The 25167-nt window shown below is 40.2% G+C and overlaps 1 protein-coding gene across 1 annotated transcript; it reads right to left on the bottom strand.

The window, feature by feature from the left end:
• Window positions 1–20853: 20853 nt before the first annotated feature.
• cfap73 (cilia and flagella associated protein 73) lies at window positions 20854–24816 on the bottom strand. Its single transcript, XM_044125379.1, has 7 exons — window positions 24665–24816; window positions 24452–24575; window positions 23079–23171; window positions 22509–22700; window positions 21328–21549; window positions 21095–21250; window positions 20854–21018 (listed from the first exon to the last, which is right to left on the bottom strand). The coding sequence occupies exons 1-7, from the start codon at window positions 24700–24702 to the stop codon at window positions 20911–20913; spliced, it is 933 nt and encodes a 310-aa protein (XP_043981314.1). The 5' UTR covers window positions 24703–24816; the 3' UTR covers window positions 20854–20910.
• Between the last annotated feature and the right edge of the window lie 351 nt (window positions 24817–25167).

Raw genomic sequence — 25167 nt, 5'->3', positions numbered from 1 at the left:
TTCTGAACAGCTGAAATAAATAAATATTGCTATGTCTTTTATTCTTGCATGAAAAAATATTTAATTGAATTCTATTTGAGAACATTATTAAAGGCTCAAAGTCTTAAAAGACCTTCCCTGTTTTTCTTTTTAGAACAGTCCCATGTCTAGAATGGGTTGAACTATTAGAGAACTTGTATTTTTCTAAAAACAAAAGCAAATAAAATAAAATGAGTCACATTAATCTGGCCTTAGTACATAGTGCAAGAGTGCATGGATTACATCAATGTGATGTCATGGCATTAGGTATAAAACTAAGCGGTAAAAAACCATTCTGAACCTTAAAGCTCTGTAGAAGTAGGCTACAGACTTTTGCTATCGCTGTAAGTTATACCAAACAATGCAACACACAAAGAATCACTGAAATCGTTGAGATTCTTTCCAGTAATACTATTCAGATCACATGCCAAAAACCAGCTACCTCTGATGTCACAGAGAGAAGATGAACGCAACAGTAAATTCCCCTGAAATCCACCCTTAAATCATGTTGCATTGCTCTGAGGTCAGCATTAAATATTTATTCACATTGAAAGAAAAATCAAAGAACCTGCTCTAAAAATGTGATTCTCATAAAGTTGAACAATGCTGAAGATACGTGTTGGGTAACCCAAAAACTTTATCTGCGTCGTTGGAGGCGAGAAGTTTTGTCTCGGTTTGATCTCTTTTTGAAAATTCTCTCTGAAAGTTAAGCGAAAAGAAAAAGAGATAAACAGCTTAAGAAGCTGAAGATAAATCATTGTTGGAACAAGACACTCGGGTTCCGCTCGTCTCATTGTCTGCTGGAACCAATTATCTTTCTCGCAGCTCTGCGGGTGCAGAAGAAATCTAGGAGACGTGAAAGTCATACTGCCGATTTCTACCCCCATTAGGTGATCCTTTCCTTTTAACATTTTTTTTTTTCTGTTTAACACGTCTTCTTTACTGACTAGAATTGAAGGGTGACCAAGTTTAGACATGCATTTATGTGCAGGGAGCCTAAAAATTGATTGTCCAACCATGGCGAGGTTATCTGCACTCTTTTGATTGTAAGTCTTGCAGTGTTCTAGTCACCAGAGTGTAAAATATGTAATTCCAGCCAAATAATTGGCTAAACCAATACATCCCTGACACATTTTTGAGGGAGCAAGACTCACAAATTGTTCATGAAGAGGCGCTTTCTGTTGTCACTTTTTTCACAAGAACATGGTAAAGCACCTCATCAAATCGGCTGACATTTTGGAAATGCTTCCACTGCAGCGGCTGCAAAAGGTGATGGTGGTAATGAGGTTGGGGTCCTGATGGCTGTGGTTTCATAAAAAGTAACCTTTCCAGTAATTTGCTGAGAGGTTTCGCGCACTCCGAGAAAATGTAAAACCTGCCAGGTGTTTCTTTGTAACACATTAAAAAGTGCAATTTTTTCTGCTTGTCTTGTGTAGCTCTTTATGCAAATATTTTTAAATGTTTTTATTTTAACGTACGCTTAGAGAGCAGTTTCAGTCTAATGGTATTCACATTCAAACCAGAGGAATGTTTGACAGATTAATAATGTTGTGTATGATAAAACCTTCTTTCGCAGGAGCTTTATGGTAATAAGTCAAAAGCTGTTAAATGGTCATACAAGGGATAATTCATCCTGGCCTCGTCGTCAGTTTAGTAATGAACTCTGCAGCTGATTGAATATTTTGCATTTGCATTTTAATGCTGTTGCTCTGAAAACTAGCAGCTGTGAAAAGATTCCTTCAGGCTCAAAGAGCACAGAGTGTAAAATCGAAGCTCTAATACAGAGAGACTGTATGAACACTGAAAATGCATAGGAAACTAAAAACACCACATTTAGGACATGTATAATAATGCTTGGCACAACACTCGGTGAACCAAATAAACACCTTTACACATAAGCAACATAAACACATGCTTCAGCTCCATTTTATAGGTGGATGTCTGGAGATTAATTAGAAAAAAAAAAAAAAATCTGTGAAGTTTAGTTTACTTAATTTTTGAGGAAACAAATGCAGAAACGCTCTCTTCCTGATATGGTCTTCGAGGCATACGTGTCACTTTAAATGGTGTGTGATGAATTTATCCTTCTGCATGATATTACAGCGGGCGATGATAGCTAAAGAATGGCAAAGACAGAGAGAGTGAAAAGGGAACACTGTACCAGGAGTGGCAAACTTATTTTCGTTTTGGGCCAAACCAAGATCACGAACGCTCTTAAAGGGCCGGTTGTGCCAGAACGTATTGATAAAACCTGATCACAAACTGTTAAAATATCAAAGAATTCATACAATTAAATAATATTATTGAACATCTTCTCAGTCCGTCCAGAATATTATGATTTTTCTTTTGTAATTAAAATGTTTGTGGTAGTAATTTGGAAATATTTGCACTTATTTATGATGGTAAATTTGACTTTTTATTACTCGCTGCATAGATCATGGACTATAATCTGACATCAATTAGGGTTGAGGCAGCTGAAAAATCTGCAATAAACTCCCAGTTATTAGCTCAGACAAGTGCTGGGTGAATTTTGTGTGAATTTCCACGATAACTCTAAAGAAACTGGAGAGACTGTTTGACATAATTTGGCAGTAAACAGACAAAAATTGCATTAATTTGACTGATAACATAATATTTAAGCACACTTAGTGTTTGGTCTAGAATCTGGAGGGCCACATAAAAACCCACGGCGAGCCGGATTTGGCCCACGGGTCTTGAGTTTGACACATGTGGTCTGTACAGTAACAAGAACACGATGACAGGCAGACAGTGCAACCTTTGACACAATGAATTCACTTTTGATGTTAAATTGTCTGAGCATATAAAATTTTCCAAAAAATAAAAAAAATACATTTAACTCAAGTTTATGTTTGTCAGGAGAAACTGATTTAGTTGCAGATGTAGGGTAAAGTAAAGGGTAAAGTCCCATTTGGGGTCCATATTCTGATCCCTACACAGTCTCATAGATCCCTCAGGACCTCCATTGAAAATTGTGAGACTGAAGATTAAAATCTTCCCATCAGCCAAAAATAGCATCATTCAATGGCAACCAACAAACACAGAATAAGAAACTTTATATCTTGTTTCAGTTTTTTACTTTTTCACTACGACTGCTTGAGCTCAAGCTGTGAGATAATCATCAACCCAACTAAATGCAACATGCCAAGGTTAGTGAACCTTCATCAGCGCAGACTGAGCATCTGCATAATGCACTATGAGGAGAAAATAAGAAATATTGGCTAATTTGTGAATAATTTTTGTTGTATTTGTACTTTATTTTAGCGTTAGTCCATATGTAGGGTATACATGATATCTCTAAGTTGTAGAACTCATGTCAAAGGCTGTGGTAACCTGGCTTAGCTACAGAGGAGCCTTATTTACATATGCCATTAAAACATGAGATAAAGATGCAATATTGATGCAGGTTAAAAAAAAAAAACACAAAAAAACCCCCGGCAACAATCTGCAAAAAGCTGACTAATCCTCCTAAACATTTGCCGTCCCAGTTTTCAGGGAAGGAGAAACCGCGTGACAAAGAGACACGAATAAACGCAACAAAATTATCTTCGCAGATGTCTCCAGACGTTTGACAGTGAAACTGGAAATCATGAGACACTCGGGGTCGGAGAGTTCAGTCTGCAGACTCTGCAGTGATGGTGCTGAAAGGCTGAGGTTGAGATGAAGGACGTGCCGAGCTGAGCTGTTGTCATGTGGTGATGAACGACGACGTCCACGGGACGTGTTGCTAAGATATCTCTCAGCGAGCTTCAGACTGCTGTTGTGGAGATGATGGGAACCAGTAGCAGCCACGCGGTGTGAAGCATTACCTGAAAGAAACAAGGTCATGCGTTCGTCTGGCTTGACCCTCTTCCAGGCAGCTCTGCTCTGGAACATCAAGATTTCTGCTCGGACTGGGATCTCTGTCGCACAGTGTTGAATTGTTTTTGTACTTTCTGAGCTCTGTGTTAGAAGACATCTCTTTTTTTTTTTTCAAGCTATACTGTAGTTCTGTCAATCAAGATCTAACATAAGCCGCCGGATACTACGGACACTAGGTGGTGCTGGAGCAGCTGCTCTTTTTTCTCTGGAGAAAAGAAAAAGTGTCCTTTTGAAATTGTGCTATTTTTTATTTATTTTTTTACAATATATTGCGTGTGGTCCGTGACTCTATTTCTGGATTTATATTACATATTATTATATTACTCCACATTCTTTTTGTAACAGTTTTACCTTTTCATCAATCCATAATAATTTATTAATTCTAAGAATTATGTAAAAAACATAAAAATAAAAAATGTTTCCAGACGCTCATGTCACTGTGCCCTACAGGATTGGTTGCTTTCTAGTTGCACTCACTATTACTTGTAGATTCAGATCAGCTTTATTTTTGGTAAATTTACAAAATCACAAAAATAATAATAATATTGGGATAACAATCGATAAAATAAAACATGGGCTGCTCAGTGGCGCAGTTGGTAGAGCTGTTGCCTTGCAGCAAGAAGGTCCTGGGTTCGATTCCCGGCCCGGGCTCTTTCTGCATGGAGTTTGCATGTTCTCCCTGTGCATGGTGGGTTCTCTCCGGGTTCTCCGGCTTCCTCCCACAGTCCAAAAACATGACTGTCAGGTTAATTGGTCTCTCTAAATTCTCCCTAGGTGTGAGTGTGTGTGTGAATGGTTGTGTGTCCTGTATGTCTCTGTGTTGCCCTGCGACAGACTGGCGACCTGTCCAGGGTGAACCCGCCTCTCGCCCGGGACGCAGCTGGAGAGGAACCAGCAACCCTCCCGACCCCATTAGGGAAGAAGGGTGTTCAGAAAATGGATGGATGGATGGATGAAAATAAAACACAACTTTTTTTTTTTACAACACAATAATTTACCAACAAAGGAATAGGCAGACGCCAAGACCTGTACTCTGCATACCCTGAACATGTAAGCAAATGCAGGTACGAAAAGGTTTTCTGTTTCAAATTCATGAAATTGTTCTCAACTGTTTTCTTTGAACAATGTTCTTTTTGTTTTTCTTATGACAGATAACTTTAAAGTTATAAATACTTAAAAAGTATTTATTTTCTTGTCAGTGTGAAATTAAAAATCCGCTGGCAACTCCACGTGTTGTTCAAGGTGCCTTTTTGTTTGTTTGTTTGGTTTTTTTTTTGCACTTGAGCCCCCTCAAAATGTCTGTGCACGGCCCTGGCCTACACCTTCGATTATTTACCTGAATAATGTGAATCATGTGCGGAGCAGAGCTCACGGAAAACCTTCTGTGTGCTGGTGGACCTGTGTTTATTTTTCAAACAATATAATTTGACACAAAACTGCAGTTTATTCTTAAATTAAACACGTAAGAATAAACACGCTAGATTCTATTCACCTCACAGGCTGCTGTTTGGAGATTTGGATCCCACTGCGTCATTTGTTTCCACCGGTACCCCAAATGACTTGATCTGAAGTTTCTCTTTCCAAATAAACAGCTACATAATTGAATTATCCGCCAAGTTACACAGCTCTGTACAAGTCATCCCTCATTAGCATGCAAATTGAATCGCGCAGCAGCGGCGGCGGCAGCAGCAGCAACAGCAGCAGCCGCTTGGCTCCCGTTCAGATTCGTTTCAGCGACCAGATCAGATCAGAGCCGAGGTGGTCTGTCAGGAAACATACAGGAATGTTTCCTGTATGTTTTTTGTGTTGTTTATATATATATATTTCTTTATTGAATCACTGGTCACTTAAAAAAACAAAACAATTGATTTTAATATGGGTGCTCTATGCCTTGTGTTGATGTTTTGGCATGTTGTTTTAAATAATTGACTTATTTTTCTGTACAGTACCTCAGTTTTTATTGGTAGACTGAACCAAATTGGTTGTCAACCGTATTAAAATCTTAGACTCAACTCTTTATGTTAACTTGTTGAGCTTTTCGCAACATAAACCGACTTGGTTTCCTAACTCTTAAATGCGGAACGCTTCGGAATAAATAAAACCTTCTCTTCAAGCCGTCACATTTGTTCCATTACAGTGATCCCTCGCCACTTCGCGGTTCACTTATCGCGGATTCGCTATTTCGCGGATTTTCATAATGCTTTTTTTTTTTTTTTTTTGGTGCATTGTGCTCTGCATTCTGATTCGCTAAAAACTCACTCCCGCTTCTTGTATCAAAACATGCTACGAATTGTGCTATCATTTTGTCGTCTCGTGCAGTTATATGTACGTACATAAAACAGCTTGGCAAATTAACATTAAGTTGGCCAAATTATCTTGTAATTTCGAAGAAGAGAACACTGCAGAGCGCAGTCAGGATGCAGCAGTCTGAAGAGCAGTGAAACGGCCTACACGTGAGTCACTGTATTTGTATACAGTACATGTAATAGTTGCTAATTGTAAAAAAAAAAAGTTTTCTATTCCATGGTTCACTTATCGTAGTCGTTTTGAACGTAACCCCACTGTAATCAATGTTTATAACAAATTCAGTGTTTTTGTTGTTTATTTTTTACCCCACATCTTTGCGTTGGTCCAATCTCTAATGGACTCTGGTCTTGTGGTTTAATAAGACTTGACTTTGGATACATTGGCAGTGACGATATATGTGCTTTCAAAAGAACAAAGAATTTCTTTTTTACTTGAACGCACTTTGCTTTTAAATATCTTCCTCATAAAACTAAGAGATGTAGCCATTTTAATACTGCACAAAACGAACCTACTCAGATATGAACTTCTGTTCCAAAAAGAAAAACTCTTTTCTTGTCACCCCTCCATCAACAAATCGTCTTTATACCAAGTTGTTCAGAGATGGTCTGATAAGCGTTCTAAATGGGTTAAAACAGTATTTCGGATCCATATCGTCCTTGGCGCCGTGACGCCACTAAGCTGCCAAACGTCTGCTGTTGTGGCTGGTCCAACTAGTTCACAACCAATCTGCAGAGCCCGTCTGACGAGCAGCGCCTGCTGCCCTGGCGGTCTGGTGGGACGCAAGAGAAGGAAATCATCAGAAACAGACAAGACGGACACGGCGACTCTAGAGGAGCCGCCGAGATCCACAGCTCAGGTGTGAAAAATCTGTTGACAAACGACTCACGTTAAGCCTGCAGAGAAAGACGTCAGACACACGGGAGAAGGTTCTTTGGGCAAACAAGACCGAAACGATACTTTTTGCCCAAATCGAGCATCCGCAGCAAAAACTTGGAAGTGGAGGTTTGCAGATGTCTGACCTGACTGAGCACCAGCTTTATTTTTCTTTTTTTTTGTTTGTCTCCTGCATACATCTGGTATGTATCGGTACTTAGAAATGATTTATATGCGCATAACATATGAGCAGATGAACATTAGGGGTCACATCAGTTCCTCCACGTGGCATTATGTGAAACAAAACAGTCAGAATAACAAAACAAATTCTCTGTAATTTACGGCTGCGGCGTCACATGAGCCTGCTGTCGAACTGGTGGCTCGTGGCAGGAAGAAGTCTTCATGCACACAAAAAGGCGTGTGAGGGAGGCAAGAAATCGGCATTTAGAAATGTTTCCAAAAAGGTTAAACAGTTTTTTTGTTTGTTTGTTTTTTTTTTTTTCCTAAATGTGTGGAGTTTGCAGAATTGGAAACGGTTTGAAAGTCTGACATTGACTTATTCTGGAAACATTCACTTCACTGAACACCAGCAGAGTTTTTTTCCCATTATTTGAGGAGATGTATGAAACTTAATGCGTACTCAGTAAAAATAAAAAATAAAATCTACAACATTTATAGGGAAAAAGGAAAGCAGTAAAATGCCAACATTTACGGACAATGAAATCCTTAACATCACATTACCATAGAATTACCAAAATTCAAGAAACAGAAATTTCAAGTTATTTTTACAGTCCTGAACTGTTGAAATGGCAGGTTGCCAAAATATAGTTTCATAATGTCTTACACACTAAGGATATATTTACTACAATAAATTCTATCATTTTACAATAAAATGCCATAATGTATCACACAGTTATGCCACATTCTTCCCCACTGATTTAGTCTCATTAGAAATTTTCCATAAACAGTTTCCAGTCCTGAAAGGCTTAAGTGGCGGCTGCCGAGAAATTACATCGAATTATCTTTTACACAAGGGTCATATTTACTCACAGCTGTTGGTATTTTACCATAAATTATGCACTTCTTTTTTCTTCTTTTTCTTTTAAACAGCGTACAAAATTAAAGTTTTATTTTGAATCGCACCATTTGGGATTAAGGTTCTGATTTAAAATCAACACAAACTAGAAATCAAACAGCCTGTGTTTGTTTTTTTAAACGGTGAACATGTGAATAACCTCACACACCGTGACAACCCGGCTGCCATGGGGCCTGTTTTCACCATAAGCAGGGAACACCAGGGAACAGTCGCGTTGCTTAAGTAGGAGAGGAAATCACCGTTTTCTTTCATTTTTCTTTTCTTTTTTTTCGCTTTATGACTCCTCGGTCGATAAACGAGGGTCCATCGGCTGGAACATCTGGGAAGGATTTGCCTGTTTCTCATCATTTACACGGCTGGGAAGCTTGGCTCGCAGTCAGGAAAGCGCAGCAAACAGCCCAAGTCGCATCAGCGGAGAGTCAAAGAGGTGGGAGGGAACAGCAGAAGGGCACGCAATTACTCAACGGACCCATTAATGCTTAATGAGTCAACATGAGAAAACAAATTACAGACAAACAGGACAGAGGTTTTCCACTTGTTATTGGGGATCGTTTCTTTTTTTTTTCTTTTTTTTTGAGTAGGACTAACATGGCAGAAGGAAAGAAGCTTCCAAAGTTTGGAACAAAGTTCCAGGACTTTTCTTGGCACGAAATATGCTAGTGATGAAGTGGTGAAAGAGAAAAAGGAATGCAGAATACATGTCACGTTCTTCAGTTAATGTTATCTTTAAAATTGTAAACAAGAGGGAGAAACAGGAGAATTGGCACAAGGACGGAGAGAAGCACACACTGGTGTGTTCAAAAGTGTGCATTTTCAAAACGTTGCTGAAGCGTGACTTGCTGACAGATTTAAAGGAACAAACATGAACACATCTAATGTCCTCATAGCATACAGACGTTCGACCACGTCCAACTGTTTCCACCTGTTGCATGGGGCGTTCGGGGACCAGTTCGGGGGAGGAATCCCAGCAAAGACTCTGCTCTATGTCACTATTTTTTTTATTTTTTTTTATTTGGAGGCCACTTGGACCTCTTGCGTGTCTTCTGGCGAAACCAGGGCTTATGGGAAAAGGAGAAAAACAAATTAATAATAAATTAACACGTGGGAACTGAACAAAATCTCATGGAGATGAAGATACCCAGCTGCACGAGTTAAAACAACATGCCTGGTCGTGAAGCAGATAAACGTATTTGGCTTCCGCATTTTTCAGTGTCGGTATCAAATATTTAAATATTTGTATGTTATGAGATAATCTGTGAAAAGATTAGTCTCCTACACCTCCTCCCCAAAAACCAACCAATCAGAGCCAGGATGAGGGCCTTAGAGCTGTCAATCATGCTAATGAACACGCTGCTAAATGTGGTAATGGGGGAGAAACAACTTATCATGTTTATCTGCCATCACCAGTGGGTGATTGACAGCGCCAAGACCCTCCCCTGGCTCTGATTGGTTGTTTCTGACGGAGCCGCGTATTTGTTCAGGTGCCAGCAGGAACATAGGACGAAGGCAGAGAAAACTCAATGATCAGTCTCATATTACACCGTCACAAGAAGGCGACAGTTTTCACAGATATGTAAAAAAAAATAAATAAATTCCTTGACCGGACACGAACAGTTTGATTCTTCAGGAACATCATGTTCTGCCTCCCCCGCTGACAATGTTTTCTTGCTGAGCAGTTCGCTGAGGTTCTGCTGATTGGGGTATTTCTCACTGTCGCATTATGACTCAGTAATTTCATTGTGAGTGCATGAAATACATTTAGATAAAAACATTCATGTCTGGAGCCCACTCAGGGATTTTGAACAGGAAATCTTCAGGTTTCACACGATGAACCTGAAGGGAACGCACCGTCTTTCCACAGGCTAATTTGGAGTATTTAGCGCAGGAAAAGAGGTTTTAGCAAGATTTTCCCTTGAGGTGAGCACCGGGTGAGCGTTGTGTGTCAGAAGGGACACGTTTCAGCTGTCACGGTTTTAGGCCATCATTGTGACGGCTTGATACTTCTCTTTGTCGCTCCATACGTTCATGGCAGTGCAAAACCTCTACTCGTTGGAAAAATAAAAAAATAAAAAGCATAAATCAGCAACAAGGATTAAGAGTTTAATCAGGGAATCAACCACTGACTACTTAAAAACGTCCACAGCTAATTAAATGATTGCAAACGAGTTCTGTCTGTCTCAATCAGAGTTTGCCCTGCTCTATTATTCCCACTTTCTTTCTTTTTTTCTGCAGTGGAACAAAAATATTTCCAGGTAACATAAATTGATATATCAGACGTATTTATATCTCGATGATTCTAGAATGCTGCCAGAGACAAAAAACACTTCGATTTACAAATGACGCCGTCAGCCGAGACTTCAAGCTGCGATGTTCTTGTGTGGTCCGTAAAAGCAAAACCATAAGTTGAGGTCGCGTTTCCAAGTCTGGAACAACCTCTGAGAGCCGGTGAGAGTCATGAAATAAAATGGGGTTTGTCATTATTATATTATTATATTTTGTAAGCATTTATCAAGTCAGAGTAAGCAAATTCAAAGTGTTTACCCCCCACCAGATGTCTCCGGATTTACGTTTATACATGTCGGAGATCGTTTAATCATTTAAATGTAAAAATCTAATGATCCAAAAGAGTTGATTTATTTACTTACTTTTTCTCAGGTAGTTTTAAAAACCTCTTGAGCTGGAACAAATAGATACAGCGAGCCCAGAAATAACCTTGCCCTCCCAAGTCTCTTTCGCTGCCATTTTGTTGGTAAGTTGAGAAATGTAAGAGCTGTCGGGAGCTTGGCTATCTTCAGAAAGGATTTGTGATTTAATTTCCAAGGGGTCTGGGTTGCTTAAAACAAACCCTGACTAAAAACACAGAGCAAATAGTCTTTTTTTTCTTTCTTTGTGCACTTTTAACCGATTAAAGATTTTTCTTTTACCTCAAAAAAAGTGACCGCATGCAACATTTTCATAAAACTGGTTGAACCCGTATCTTTCTCCACTATGTCTCTTCCCTCCTTTACTTTAGCTGAAAGCCGCATAGACGGTGCCTCCTTCTCGCCCCTGAAAAACAAGGCGCAACGGCTCGTTAGACGGCTGAGAGTCAAATCGTTGGAGGTTTTTACGCCACGTCGTCGAAGAGAGCGAGAGCCGCACGAAAAGAGCTCGAGCGCACTGAACGCAACAGATGCTAACGGAAGCGCGCGATTCAACAGAGCATGCGCTCAACGCGCTTAATGAAGCGCATTGATATTTGATTTCATAAAAAAAAAAAAAAAAGAAGGAGAGAAAGACAAACTTCCAGAGTTCATGACAAACTGCATTCCCATCGGATATTTCCTCTCACGCGTTTCACTGGTGGTCTGGCTTCACGAAGGCCTCGCACGGATGATGGTTTTTTTGTTGTTTTTTTTCCTTCCCTTTTCTCCCTCCTTCCCTCCGCGCATTAGGTTACACGTCGGTTTCATGACTTCAATGTAATTATTTTTTAGAGCAGCGGTCTAATCTCCAGGAGGTTCAGTTGCGAAGCCTGCATAAAAGCAAACAGCTCAGGATTAGACCTCCCGGATGAGGCCACTGTTCTGGAAAAAGTGCGGCGTTTCATGTCACTGAAGGGTGAAGATACGAAGTGGCGGGGCAGAAGAAGAAATTCATCTCAGCTATTTGACTTCTTCTTTAGACTGTCATGAGGTTAATTTTGTAATGGGATAAAAAAAAAAAAAAGATATCCTCTGTTGTTTAAGGTTGTTGTTTTTTGTTGGGGTTTTTTTTGGTGGGATGAGGAGAGGCTTAAGAATTTCTTTTAATGAGTTTACCAAATTAAACCGCTGCAGCGTCCACATGCTTTTTCCTCCTTAGCAGCAGAGCTAGTTTGGCAGTCGGCCCTGGAACAGCTTTCTCAGACGCACCGGGGTAACGGTGTGTTTGACTTGGAGGCCGTTTCTGGCTTAATTACACAACTCTTTCATTTCACTCAAAAAGAAGTGTGGATTATTAAGATGGGCACCCTGCCTTTCTCTGATTTTGTCTTAGTTCAGCTCATTCCCTTCACCACCGTCTCTACCTTCCTTGGAGTTGACCGAAAAAAACTTGTTTCTGGGAAGATGTTCCCAAAAAAATGCTAGAGGGTACACTCAGTTTTTATCCAATGCCGCTTTCACCGCTAATAATGATCGCAGCTCGGTAAATAAATTAGACCAAAATCATAGAGGGGCAGAGTGAAAAGAACATTACTTCACTGCTGAGGACATGGAATAATATCTATGTCATTTTTAGCACAAACGATCGCTGACCACAAACCCTCGTCTTTAGGCCAAGTAACATAGACATGATCCTGCAGCAGCCTAATCACTCCAGAGAAAACGTTCAGAGTAGATAGTAGACAATCCAAACCATCGATAATATCCGTCCCAACTCGTTATCAGTATCAGGTCGACACAGATTCCCTCTTGAAGTCGTATTGTAGTTACTCAATTCTACTGTAAAAATAAAATGTTGCTTTGATTTGCGATAATTGTCCCAGTAAATATCGCAATAAACAATAATATCGTCTTTGCGAGACAATTTTCAATGAATATATTGATAATAGCATCATAATTCAAGTTTGCCCCCTCAAAGACCAGGTAAAGTTTAATTTGGTAAGGAAGATTTAACACTGGGACTGGAAGATGTATTAAAGATCCAAAATAAACAATATTCATAACCAAAAAACAAATGGATTATGAAGTCTCCTTATGGAAATCGTCTTTCAGAAAAAGAAAATCCGAATGGAAATTGTAGAGTGCATCTTACAGTGATTGCTTGTTGCAGCAGACTAATTTGCTCTCAAATATTAAGTATTAGCATTTTATTTAGAACATAATGCACACAAATGTGTTTGATTTTTCTATTGTTTCTGTATGTCTTATAAATATGTTTTTAGCGTATTTTGCAGACATTTATAAACTTTAGCAAAACAATTCTGTCCAAATTTTAACAAAATAATTCAAAGGAAAATTCACAAAAATAGCCTCAGGTCAGAAGTTTAACGATATATCAAACTGAAATAATAAGTATTGGTATCGGTAATACTGGCTCTCTATTTACTTGGTATTCAAACAAGACCAAACTAAATATCACACACCTCTACTAAACAGCAGCAATATTGAAATTGATTGTAAATAATACATTATTGACTAAATTTGATTAACTCTATCACATGTTCAATGAGATTTAACTTTATTCTCATTGTACATGTGTACAGTGACAAACAACAATAAATTAAATTCAAAATACTGAAATATGCAAGCTATTTCAATGACTTTTGTTTAATTTCCTTCATGTTTTTAATTGGTTCTTCTCGGATCAAGTTAAGACCGTTGAACTTGTCCTTCTCAGATGTTGTAAATGTTGCCTTCCACATGATTTTATTTATTGTTTTTGTTTAATCCTCAAATGAAATTTCCAAACCGCAGACGTCCCATGTCAGATAGTCAAGTGTTCCCTGCACTGATTGCTGCTCGGATCCTACAATGTTACACTTGAGGTCTCCATTTGAGCCGATGATGGCTTATCGCTGAAAAGAAAGCTTTCTTCCTGTGCACAGAACGTCAAGAGACCTCACAGTAACAGCTCATTTCCAGCGTAGTTCAAGCTCATAGAGACTGCGTAATAAAGGGTCCATCACTGCAACGTTAAAGTGTTAAAATCTGTAAAAAGTGGGTGAGTTATGGCAGTTTAAGGATCCATAATTGCTGCTCCAAATGCAGAGTACCATATGGTGGCTCAACACTGGAATGAAAGACATTTCTAAAAGCACATCCATCTGGATTGCAAGAATCTGAAGTTCCCAGCAGAGAAGTGCTGCAGTCGGGCCAAAACCTGCATCAGTTTTTGTTTGGAAAAGTAAAAAAAAAAAAAAAAAAAAAAAAAAAAAAAGTGTTGGCACATTTGTTCAGCTGGAAGGAGTACAATAAACGTTTTATTGGAACAAAATGTGTAATCACCGTTTCGGCAGAGAGTCGTCACTACTTACCTATAAAGGAAATGTTTATTAGAGCAATTTCACGTGGCGATTACCAATTTCTAGAAGCAGCCGAACAAAAGGTCAACAGCAGAAAACATTTCTGAAGTGAGGCAGCTGGACGTTAAGGTGAGATTTTTAGTGGCTGCGCAGCGGCTTCTCGAATCCTCCCTGTGGCCTGTCGTCTCTTCTCCTCCCCGCAGTCCAAAAGCCACTTGATGTCGCCAAATCCCATTGGCTGGGAGGGCTTCAGGAAGCAAGAGGCATTTAAGTGTGGTACATTTTTCTTCCACATTCATCTGCTCCCCCCCCCCCCTCTCCCGTCAGCTGCTCCTCCAGCTGGTGAAATGTAAATGCCTCACATATTGATTTAATCCGTTATTACCATTTACAGAAAAAGATGGCGGTCACACTGTGGGAATGAGGTTAACGGCAGAATCGGTATGCTAACCCTTCGAAAGTTTGCAATAAACATACTTTAAATACCAATTAAAACACATTTAGGTTTTGCACGGAAATAAATGAACCAAGTGTTTCTGATTAGAAACAGAAACCAGAGCAGTCTATTGAGAGGGAGATAGTTAAAAACGAAGAGTTTTATAGGACACCTGAACCACCTTTATTGCTATCGTCCATAGTTGTATTTTTTCAGTAGTGTTGAGGTTCGTAGCTCATGCTGCTGATATCAGTTTATCACTTTTCATGTCTGAAATTGCTAAATACGGCATGGCAGAGTAGTAACCGCGACGCTTGAGCGTCACGAAACTCAAATCAGTGTTGAAACGCCACAGCAACACACCAATAGCAACAAAGTCTTCAGCTCAAACTTTAGTTCATAAAGTGAAGATTTACATCGCCACATTTCCAGGAGGTCAACAGAGTGGTACCTAGAAGACTCAACAAACCGGCATCCCACTGAAGGGTTTAAAAGCCTTCTGTGTTGAGACCATTCAGTTCGATCGTTCAAAACACTACAGTTCAGCTGTTTTTACTCTAATGTGCTGCCAGAATGTTAAAATAATATTAAAAGATTTTCCTCCGTTTTGATTCGCGTGTCTCTAGTTGGTCGCCGACTTGTGTCGTAGCAGCTTCACTTCTCAAGACGTGTATCCAAAGATGAAATCCTAATTTCCTGATTACAGGACTGGATCTTTATGACCTTTAACCTTTTTGGATTGCTTGTGCACATTAGTCAGTGTGAACGTTTAGGGTTCTTGAATTTTGTGACCAGAGATTCGTGGAGTTTTGACAAGAGAAAGGATCTTTGTTGTTTTAGGATTTAGTTAACATACTTACTAACATTATTCTGACTTGTAATTGTCATAAGCTACATCTTTTCAACCAAATAGTCAAAACAGGTTGGAATAGTTCATAACAGGATTATGTCCGAATAACATGCAAAGTGCAAAACCTGCAGATGTTGAGCCATCAGAGATATAAATTAGACTTCTCAGACGGTTTTAGGGCATAAATGGGGAGGACAGTCTCATCACAAAGATAACAGTGAGACATTTTACATCCCTTACAGCAGAAAGTTGAATATTTTTAGATTTTCTTGACAGCATCTTTTAACAGGACTGGAGATAGGCGAACATAATGAAACACGATGAAAAGGAGGAACTGGGAAAAAGAAACAAACAATAAAACACCCCAAAAAAGACATTAGGAGAGAGAATCTCATTTTCTGAGGAATCATTTTAACCCATAAATAAAAAAACACTGGATTTAATTTTTTTTCCCCCACAATCATTTACAAGGAATGTGAAAAATGGAGATTTCTCAGGGTCTGGAAGAGGAGATGATGTGCGACTGGATGAAAGATAATATGCAGATGTTCACCAACAGGAGGAAGTTTACGTCGCCTGACAAATGGTTGCATTAAAGCAGAATGTGAATCCAGGAGGCGGTGAAATTTGAGGCTGTATTCACACCATCCCTGTATTTTCCTCTATAATCAAACTCTAATTCGTTTGCCTGGATGGTCCGGTTGGTTTGGGTTGGTGTGAATGAACTTGAAACTCTGACGTGGACCAAAAAAACTAACCCTGGTCCACTTAAAAAGCCAGGTCTCAGTTAGGTCTGAGTCCGGTTGAAGTGAACTCTGGTGCGGTTCGGATGCATATGCGAACGCCAAGTGGACCGGAAACCTCTCCAGAAGTAGGAAATGGACTATGGCGCAGGTCGTTCTGGGTAAATGCAACCAAAACAAACTAGAGTCTGGCTCTAGAGGAAGAAATGTCTGACAGTCTTTTGCCAAAGACAAAAGAGAAATCCTACAACCACTCAAATCTGACACCACTTCATTTCACACACATATTGTGAAGAAGAAAGTTGTGCTCTGATTTTCATGTTTTTTCCTTCAGTTGCTCTTGCTGCAGCGCCACCACAGGTCGGAGGGGTGAGCAGATTTTTCAGAGGGTTTGGTTTGTTTGGCTTTGTGTTTGTCAGGATCGGCAGGTGCGACTATTCTTCTGATTTCCTCCTAGGTGGTGTCCTCGAGTCTATGGGTTTTGTCACACGCTCTTCCCACAGGCGCGTTTTGGCGCACCTGCGGGTAATCAGCGAGCGCATAAGAGGAGCGGATCCCTGGCACCTCGCTGCCAGAGTGTTGTCGCCTTTCGGTATATCTGGTTCTAGAGTAGAGAATTATGTGAGCTCTCCAACCTCACTGAAAATCTGGAGTATTCGTTCCTGCCTGTGCCGTCCTGTGCGCTGTGCCCACCGAGCGTGTCCTTCCAGCCATCGGACCCCCCTCCCATACTAAGCCCCTCTGTGCCGTGCTACTACTGATTATTGTCAATAAAGCCTTGAACGGTTCTCCTGAGAGTGATCTTTGCATGTGGGTTCGGAAGATCCAAACAAACATGACAGTGTTGTAGAATGCCAGGGAATCCAGAGGCTCCCTAGAGGAGCAACATGCAGAGCGGGCAGTGAGAAAGATAACCAGGTATTACAAACTGCAGCATAGAGGAAGCTGGGACTACCAGTGTAGGTCAAACATCAGGTCAGAGGTCATGATGGGAGCTCAGTGCATACAGACGGACTGTCCCTGCTTCAGAGACCCTTAAAAAAAGAACCAATGTTTGTAAGAAAAGCTCCAGCTGCCGCTCTTACTTTGAAAAGGTTCTAAGTTTAAACAAATTGCCTTTTAAATGTTAAAACTGCTGCAGTTGTCATGTTAACGCCCCAACACTTCTTATCCTATCCGTCAGTCTAACATAGTTATTCCACTGCTGTCAGCAGGTCACAGCAGGTCACTTGAGCTGTTATTGTTGGCCACAACACGAAGATGAGCGCTTTAAGCTTGAGTATAGATCCGAAACTCTTATTTTGAAGTAACAAAGGAAGCAGTTTTTCACTGGATGCCATTATTCTTTGTTGAAAGAGTTAGCTTGGTAAGTCATCGGACAAGCTAACGTTTAACACAAACACGTTAGAAGATGCCACAATTTTAAAAAGTAAGTCCGGAAACATTTTTGGGGCTCAGCAAATGAATGGTCAGTGTGACAGACAAGGTGCTAATTATAGTAAAACATTATAAAAATATCATAACAGACTCACTGTTAGACTGCAGTATCACTGATATTAACTTATAGCCTTTGGATCTTTATGTCAGGACAGTTTTGCTTTTTTATTTATTACTTTCACCTAAATTGGAACATTTTTATTTAAAAAACTAAAACACCTAATCCCATAGCAGGGTTATCCCTACATCTGCTGTGTAATATAACCCTAAATAGGACTGTGACAATGAGTTCAAGTCAGGGCTTTCTGCACTTCAGTCAGTATTGTTTCTTTAAGAGCAGCACAACTTACGGTTTGGGTTACTGCAATGTAAGAGGAGAAAACCATGATTTTCTTTGAACATATCCACAACTTCTGTGATGAACTGGCGACCTGTGCAGGGTGTACCCCGCCTCTCGCCCAATGATCGATGGAGATATGCACCAGCACCCCTCATGTCCTTTCAAAGGTAAGCGAGTTAGGTAGTGAAGGGATCGGTGGGAAATCCACAACTTTCTTTACATTTTGTTATTAGGCAAGACTTCCATTTCAAGACTCGCCGAAGCCACCGCCATGTTTCAACCAAAGCACAACGCTTCTTGGGTTGCAAGTCGCTTATTTCCTTCTCTGAACATTAACAGTGTCTCTACAGGCATCTGACTAAACAACATGGTTCTGGTTTGAGTGGTCATTTCCCAGCGTGTCGGTAGCATACTTCAGTCTGGCTTCAAGGTGTCTCTTCTACAAAAGCTGAGTTTTGTTTTGGGTTTTTTTTGTGTGTAACCTTACAGTCCATCACTGCGTAGAGCTCCAGTGATCTGTGGAGACGTCCCTGGGTACTTCTCGTGCCGTGGTATTTTGCTCGCTGTCTTTGCCAGGGTTATTCACGTGTGTGTGTGTGTGTGTGTGTGTGTGTGTGTGTGGTCCACTTTGAATTTCTTGACGTTTCTTCTTGCGCCAGTTCTTGACACTTGGTAAGCCTTGTTTATCCTTCTCCTGTTTTCATTAGTGTCAACTATTTTGGCCAGTCCAAACTGATGTCTGTTGTTTTTGGCAGACATCAGAAAGCATCTTGCCAAAAACAACACGATGCTATCCCTTCAAAACCCCTTAGTTTGAACCTGATTGCACGAGCTCTGAGCATTAGAAAGTTAAAGAAACTCAATCAACAGGTCAGTTCTTTATGTTGAGGTAATAATTTTGACCTGTGTAACAATAATAATTTCAGATGGCAAAGTAAGAAAAAGCCTCTAAAACGATACAAATATTTTCAAATCTGTAAAAATGTCTTGCTAACTTCACTCTCAATGACTTACATTCAAAGTAATTTAAGACTGGGATTGCCTTTTGCTCACGAAGCCCTAAAATAGAAAAAGGGCAGATGTGATTCCAGTACTTTCCCAGATCACAACGAGTTTGATAAACAGATTAAAACTCGGCTTGCAGGCAAAAATAACGTGCCTTACTAAACACCGTAGGGTAAGCAAACATAATAAATGGTCGTTCATTGCCTAACACTGTAGATTGGAGGATGATACCAGAAACTTGGCAACGTAATTGTTTTTTATTGCACCTATGAATGAGAAAGACTCCCCTTTCCTGGTATCAATTTTCTTCCAGTAGGAAAAAAAAGAAGAAAGAAATGGGAACATCTGCTAAGAAATATGATTTGGACTGTTGTAAGCATGGTGCGCATTCTTTCCTCTGCGTGACCCGCTCGGATTGAGCAAAGGCAGATCCTCGCAAACTGTTTCAGAAAGCAGGTCATGTTAATTCGCTCCGTGTCGTCGCCTCCTGCTGAACCGTTTCTGGATCAGCTCTGTGCCCCCCCCCCCCCCCCCCGCCGCCGTCTTGCGACCTCTCTCTGGCCTTTCCGTCTTATCGTGTGTTGTACGTCTAAAATGAGTGCAGCGTCTGTCGTCAAAGCTAACGACGGCATAAATTGGGCTCAGGCGTCCAGCCACGGTGGAAAATTTTTTTTAAAAAAAGCCCCCGAAGTCTACTTAAAAAGTCCCAGTCTCACCTCATTGAGTTATCTTGCTCTTTTCTGCTAATGTGTGTTAGGGTCACGGCTGATGGCCCGTCTGCGCACGCGCACACGCCGCCGTCACGCGTGTGCCTGACTCAGGGTCTGGTTGTCGTGGTCGGGCTCGGTGTCAGCACCGCATTTTCGCATTTTGTCTTTCACTTTTTGCATTAGATGCAAACTTTGGGTTTAATAATAATAATAATAATAATAATAATAATAATAATAATAATAATAATAATAACAGTGATAAAAAAAGATAAATAAATAATGTGAAAGAATACGACAGAGTGTTAGAGCCATGTCAAGAAAAGAATTCAATAAAAACACGAGACTAATATAATATTCCAAGAAAAAAAAGTTGTGCGGGAATAATGTCATAATAATACAATAAAGTCATATTATTATGAGAATAAAGTCGTAACACTGACATAATATTCAGACTTTATTAACATAGCACTATGGTTTATTGCCGTAATATTCAGACTTTATTCTTAGACGAATGAATTCTTGCAATATTATGAGTTTATTTTAATAATTTTGTGACTTTGTCGTAATTTTATGAATTTGTTTTTTTGTCTTAGCGTGGGTCTTGTACTCCCTCATAGGGAGACAACAGAATATCCCACAGAAAAGAAAAACACCCCACAAGCTGAGTATTCCAGCTGCTGGACCATGGGGTGTACTTAGTTTTTCTGTTTACCTGTTTTAGGTGGGTCCAAGACTTACATAAGGGGTGGGAGGGTGAGAGCCTAATCCTGAGAGCTGCCCATAAATCTTGGGGGAATTCTATCAGGATTTATGTGTTTTTGCAACAGGAACAGATAAAACCAGGACAAGATAAGCTGGGAAATCAAAATGGACCTTAACTCTGGAAGTGCTCGACATGGAAAATCCAACTTTTTAAATTGTTTTGCAGGAATACTTTGTTTCCAATTTATATTGTGAGGTTGCATACGTTTTTTTTTTTTAGAATATTAAATATAATGTAAAACATCTTGCGCAAGCGTTGCACTAGAATCCCACGTCCTACAAACTGCAACGATCGACTTCCATCCAGCTTTTCTATCCGATTGCATTCCAAGACTGAAAAATAGGGTTTGAGTTTGGGTAAAAAAAAAAAAATTTAAAAAAGAAGAAAAAAAAAGAGAGAGAGAAGGAAAGTAATTTGTACTTTTTTTTGTTTGAAATAGACACTTTGTGACAAAGTTAGACAGTTTGCTACTTAATAATTGTAATGTTTTCTGATTTGCTTCCTCTGGCTTCTCGGTGCAAGTATGTGAGATAATGTTTCACAATGTCTGTGTGGTCCATCATGAAGTTCTTGATCTGAGGAGGAAACACACAATCAGTTCTTTCTTTTCTGACTCCGGCTGCCTTACGCTGCTTCCCTCAGGGTGCCTACCGCGTCCAGTTGCTTCTCTGTGTCGTTGATGTGCAAACCGCCCACTCCAATCGTCCCGCCGGCCATTTCGAAGAGGTTAAGGGTCGCGTACGTGATCTGGCCCAGCTCCAGCGTCTTCTTTGCAGCCGTTTCCTGAATTTGGTTCCACTGCCTTTCCTGTGGAAACACACGCGACACCTGAGCGTCTCTCGGAACGTCTTCGGCTCCTCGGCTACGATTAGGCGCTCTCGTACCCATATCAGAGCTTTGGAGCGGGCCTTTTCCAGGTTGGTCTGGAGCTGCGACAGGTGGTTGTTCTTTTGCAGCCACAGCAGGTTGTGCTGGTCCTTCAGGATCTGGAAGGCTTTCTTCTGCTGCTCCATGTGTTCCTGCACCTGAGTCTCCCTCTGGTACAGCTGGTCCCTGATGTAGAGGAGGCTCTCCAAGTAACTTGCGAGCGCGTCCACGTTGGTGAACTGCAAGACATGGAGTTAGGGTCGTCTGATGACAAACGGGAGGAAAAAAATAAATGCGAAGTTCAAAGTAAATTTAATACATTTTCGCACCAGCTCTGTTTAGTCCGCTGTAATTGAAATCCAGTTCATTTGCCCAGAAAGTCCGGTTTGTTTCGGAAGGTGTGAGTGTGAATTCGATCCACAGAGCACACTCTGAATGCATGTCAGAGCGTCAAGCGGACCGGAGACCACTCCCAAAGCGGGAAGTGGGCTATACCGGAGGGCGTTATGTGAGTAGGAAAAGGACAGATGGAATAGATCCCCTATCATGTTTTATTTTTATTTTTTCTCAGATGTGCAAATGCAAAATAAGAATAAAGTTAAAAAAAAACCGAGTCCTGGCTTTAGATTTTTCAAATGTCCACAGTTCAGGTTTTAATCAGAGTTGGGCGAAGCGGCCAAAGATTTTACTCAAGTAAAAGTAAAAAGGTGTTTGAAATCAAGGCTGCATCAAGTACTACGTGACTCAAGCCTAAAATTAGATTTGATATTTAAATATGACAAAAATAAATTCATGTACACACTGTGATATGTCAAAGCGGACTCCCGCCCACTCATCAGAACCGCAAAAAACATGATGTCTGACTTCAGCATAAACCGCTGGCGTGAGTTTCTCTCTCCTGCACTCTTGGTTAAAATGTGTTTCTTATCTTTTCTGATCAGTCTTGGCTTTTCAGGCCAACATTGGAATATGTGGAAGATTCAACAGAGTTACCAGATGAAGGGACAATCTTGGAGGTGTTGGTGAAAACCTGCTGTAATGTCTGTATGGAGTTACGTCAGGTGTCTTTTTGTTTTACTTCATTTAGACTGTTTCAACTGAACTTGTGTCTCAATGTGTCCTTCTTTTTTCCCCCCCCTCATCATTTCTATCAATCAATTAAAAGAAAACTGCGCCACACGTCGGGACACTTCCGTACTTTTGTTAGTTTGAGCACGCGCTCCAAGAACTCCCTGTAGTGTGTGTATTTGAGGGTCTGAAGCTGCATCTCCCGCTTCCTCCTCTTCAGGTTCACACACTCCTCCTTCAGCCTCTGGATTTCCGCCTCCTTCTCCATCGCCTCCTTCATCTCCTTCTCGGCCGTCAACCTGTCGGATTCCGTTTCTTCGTCCTGGAGCAGAAGGACGGATATACTCAGTGTCACAGACAAGTTGCGTAAACAATTTGTGTGCCTTTGGACATTTAGGAGACAAAACATGAGCATGAAGAGAACTCAGAAATTTAGGTAGTGTAATCCAAAACCTAAAGGTGACTAAGTATCCTCAAACAAATCTCACAGCTTGTCCTATTTTTATTCCCCAGCTGCTAATCAGACGTTTGTTGAGGTATTTCTTTTCAGAGAAAAAATAGGATTAAACATTTATATGTGAGCACACCTTAATATAAAAGTAAATATTTAGCAGTGTTAAATAATGACTTACAGAATGTCAAACTTGATAAACATGTTTGTGTGTGTGCGTGTGTGTGTGTGTGTGATTTTTGGAAGTACCCGAAAAAACATTTCCAGCTTGAAGCGTTGCTCACGCGCTTCCTTTGTGGTTTGCTGCAGCTCCTCATTACGCCGATGTAAATAAATCAAATACTGCCACAAAAAAAAAAAAAAAAAATTCAACAAAACAGATATTCAGTTATAGTCCTATGAGTCACACGATACGAGTTTGGACATGGCACACAATGAAAACATCATGATTCTGGATCTAAAGAAGTAAACAAACGGTGCTGGATGTTTAAAAATAAATGTTACATAAATGGCGAATGTTACATCATAAAATATAAACGGTTCTAACTTGCCTTGCCTCGGTGGCTAAGATATCTAAGCCTAAGGCGAAGTTTAAGCCAAATGTTTTGTCTGGCCTGAGACAGCATTAAAATCCATCCTACTGGAACGTTTTTACAAAGCACCAACAATTTTTTTGCATAATCTCTGGTAGAACATAACTCTGCCCAGATTTGAGCTCCCTGTTGTGTTTTTTTAACATAAACCTCTCCTTGCGATCTATTTTAGCAATCAATTGAGCTGTGCAGGTGTTTTAAACTGAACCAACAATAAAGGTGGAATAAGAGAGAGAGAGAGAAAAATGCTTTTATTTATTTCTAAACAAATCAGTTTAATCTTTCTCTGCTGCTTCAGGGTCGTGTTAAGGATGTGATGGAGGTCAGCGCTCCGCGACCTCCAGCTCCAAAGTCACAAGTGGGTCGCAATAACTCAAAAATAATCACAATGTTTCGGGAAACCCTCTGCACCACATTCACTTTTTATTAGGTCACAAGCTGGCTTTCAAACATTTCAGAAATATAGGATTCAAGGAAATGCATTATTCTAAAATCTAAAAGCAGCCGTGATGAAAAAAAAAAAAAAAAGCTTTTTATTGATTCATGTAGCACAACAAAGGGCTGGGAGGAAATTTCGTTTGGTGAGACACAGAAACAGGTTTTTGGATGATAAAGGTTTTTGGCCCCTGATCTAGTTGTCAGATCTGAAACCACACTAAGACAACTACAACAACAACAAAAAAAATTGCTATTTTATTTATTTATTTATTTTTTTAGTTTTCGCAAGCAAAATGATAAAAATCACAAAATTTGAGGTGACGGGGAAGAATAACCAATTCAATAATTCTGTCTGATGTAGTGAACAAGCAAACAAACACAAAAACATTACAGTTACCCTTCACCAAACTGAACAATACAGTGTTTTATGGAGTCTGTAATTATTTTAGAAGCAATCCCGTTTTAGTTTGACCAGTCCAAGTGTTGCGGAGTTCCGTGAATGTTAGTTAAATGCAGCAGAATTAAAACCAGCGTCGTTAGGGCAGTGTCTCCTACAGCTGGATCAGAACCGCTGGACAGACCGTCCCAAACCTGTTTCTGCTCATGGGTCTTCTGCTTCAGCTCATCCAACTCTCTCTCCTTGTCCCTCAGCTCAATCTGCGCCGTTATAAAGTCCCGTCCTGTCATCGCGTCTTGGACAGTCGGCTTCCTGTTCCTGCAAACACAAACAGAACAAACGTGTTGTCCACGATGGACCGGACCGGGTTCGGCTGAGCTTCGCATACGGTTCGGGGGGGAACTTACAGACAAACCGTCCGGTCGCTGGTCATCTTGGAAAACATGCTTGCTCTGTTTCCCGTCGGCCTCCAGATGTTATTTTTTTTCCCCGTTAATGTAATTCCCTTCTACAGTAAACTCTCGAGAGCCTTTTCGTCGTTTCTATGGTAACGGGTCGCTTTCTTTTGAAGCAAAACAGTGATATGTATGGAAGCCCGAGAGTGCCATTTGTAGGCGTTTCAGCTTTCGGGATTAAACGTAAAGTGACAAAAGAATGAGGGCCACAGGAGAGTGAAAGAAAATCAAAATGTGGCCACGGAGGAGTATAAGCCTAAATTTCTGGATTAATTTTGCATAATTGCTAAAAAAAAAAAAAAAAAAAAAAAAAAAGAAAAAAGGAGAGGATATTCTCTCGTGTGGAAAAGTTGTACATTTGCAACACACGTAATAATTTTTTTCATGATTAAAGGTATATATTTATAATATTAGACCTGGAATATTCTCTAACATTGTAAAGCCAGCGTGATAAA

This window comes from Gambusia affinis, linkage group LG08, assembly GCF_019740435.1.
Source record: "Gambusia affinis linkage group LG08, SWU_Gaff_1.0, whole genome shotgun sequence".
NCBI lineage: Eukaryota > Metazoa > Chordata > Actinopteri > Cyprinodontiformes > Poeciliidae > Gambusia > Gambusia affinis.
The sequence above is the reverse complement of the archived record's forward strand: the minus strand, read 5'-3'. Positions and strand labels throughout refer to the sequence as shown.

What these genes read in the sequence shown, in the direction of transcription:
- cfap73 (XM_044125379.1), bottom strand. Translation starts at nt 24,702, where the DNA reads ATGTTTTCCAAGATGACCAGCGACCGGACGGTTTGTCT. An exon ending in AGACCCATGAGCAGAAACAG is followed by an intron (nt 23,172 to 24,451) that starts GTTTGGGACGGT and finishes TTTTTGTGGCAG; the next exon opens with TATTTGATTTATTTACATCG. An exon ending in GCTCCAAAGCTCTGATATGG is followed by an intron (nt 21,251 to 21,327) that starts GTACGAGAGCGC and finishes GTGTTTCCACAG; the next exon opens with GAAAGGCAGTGGAACCAAAT.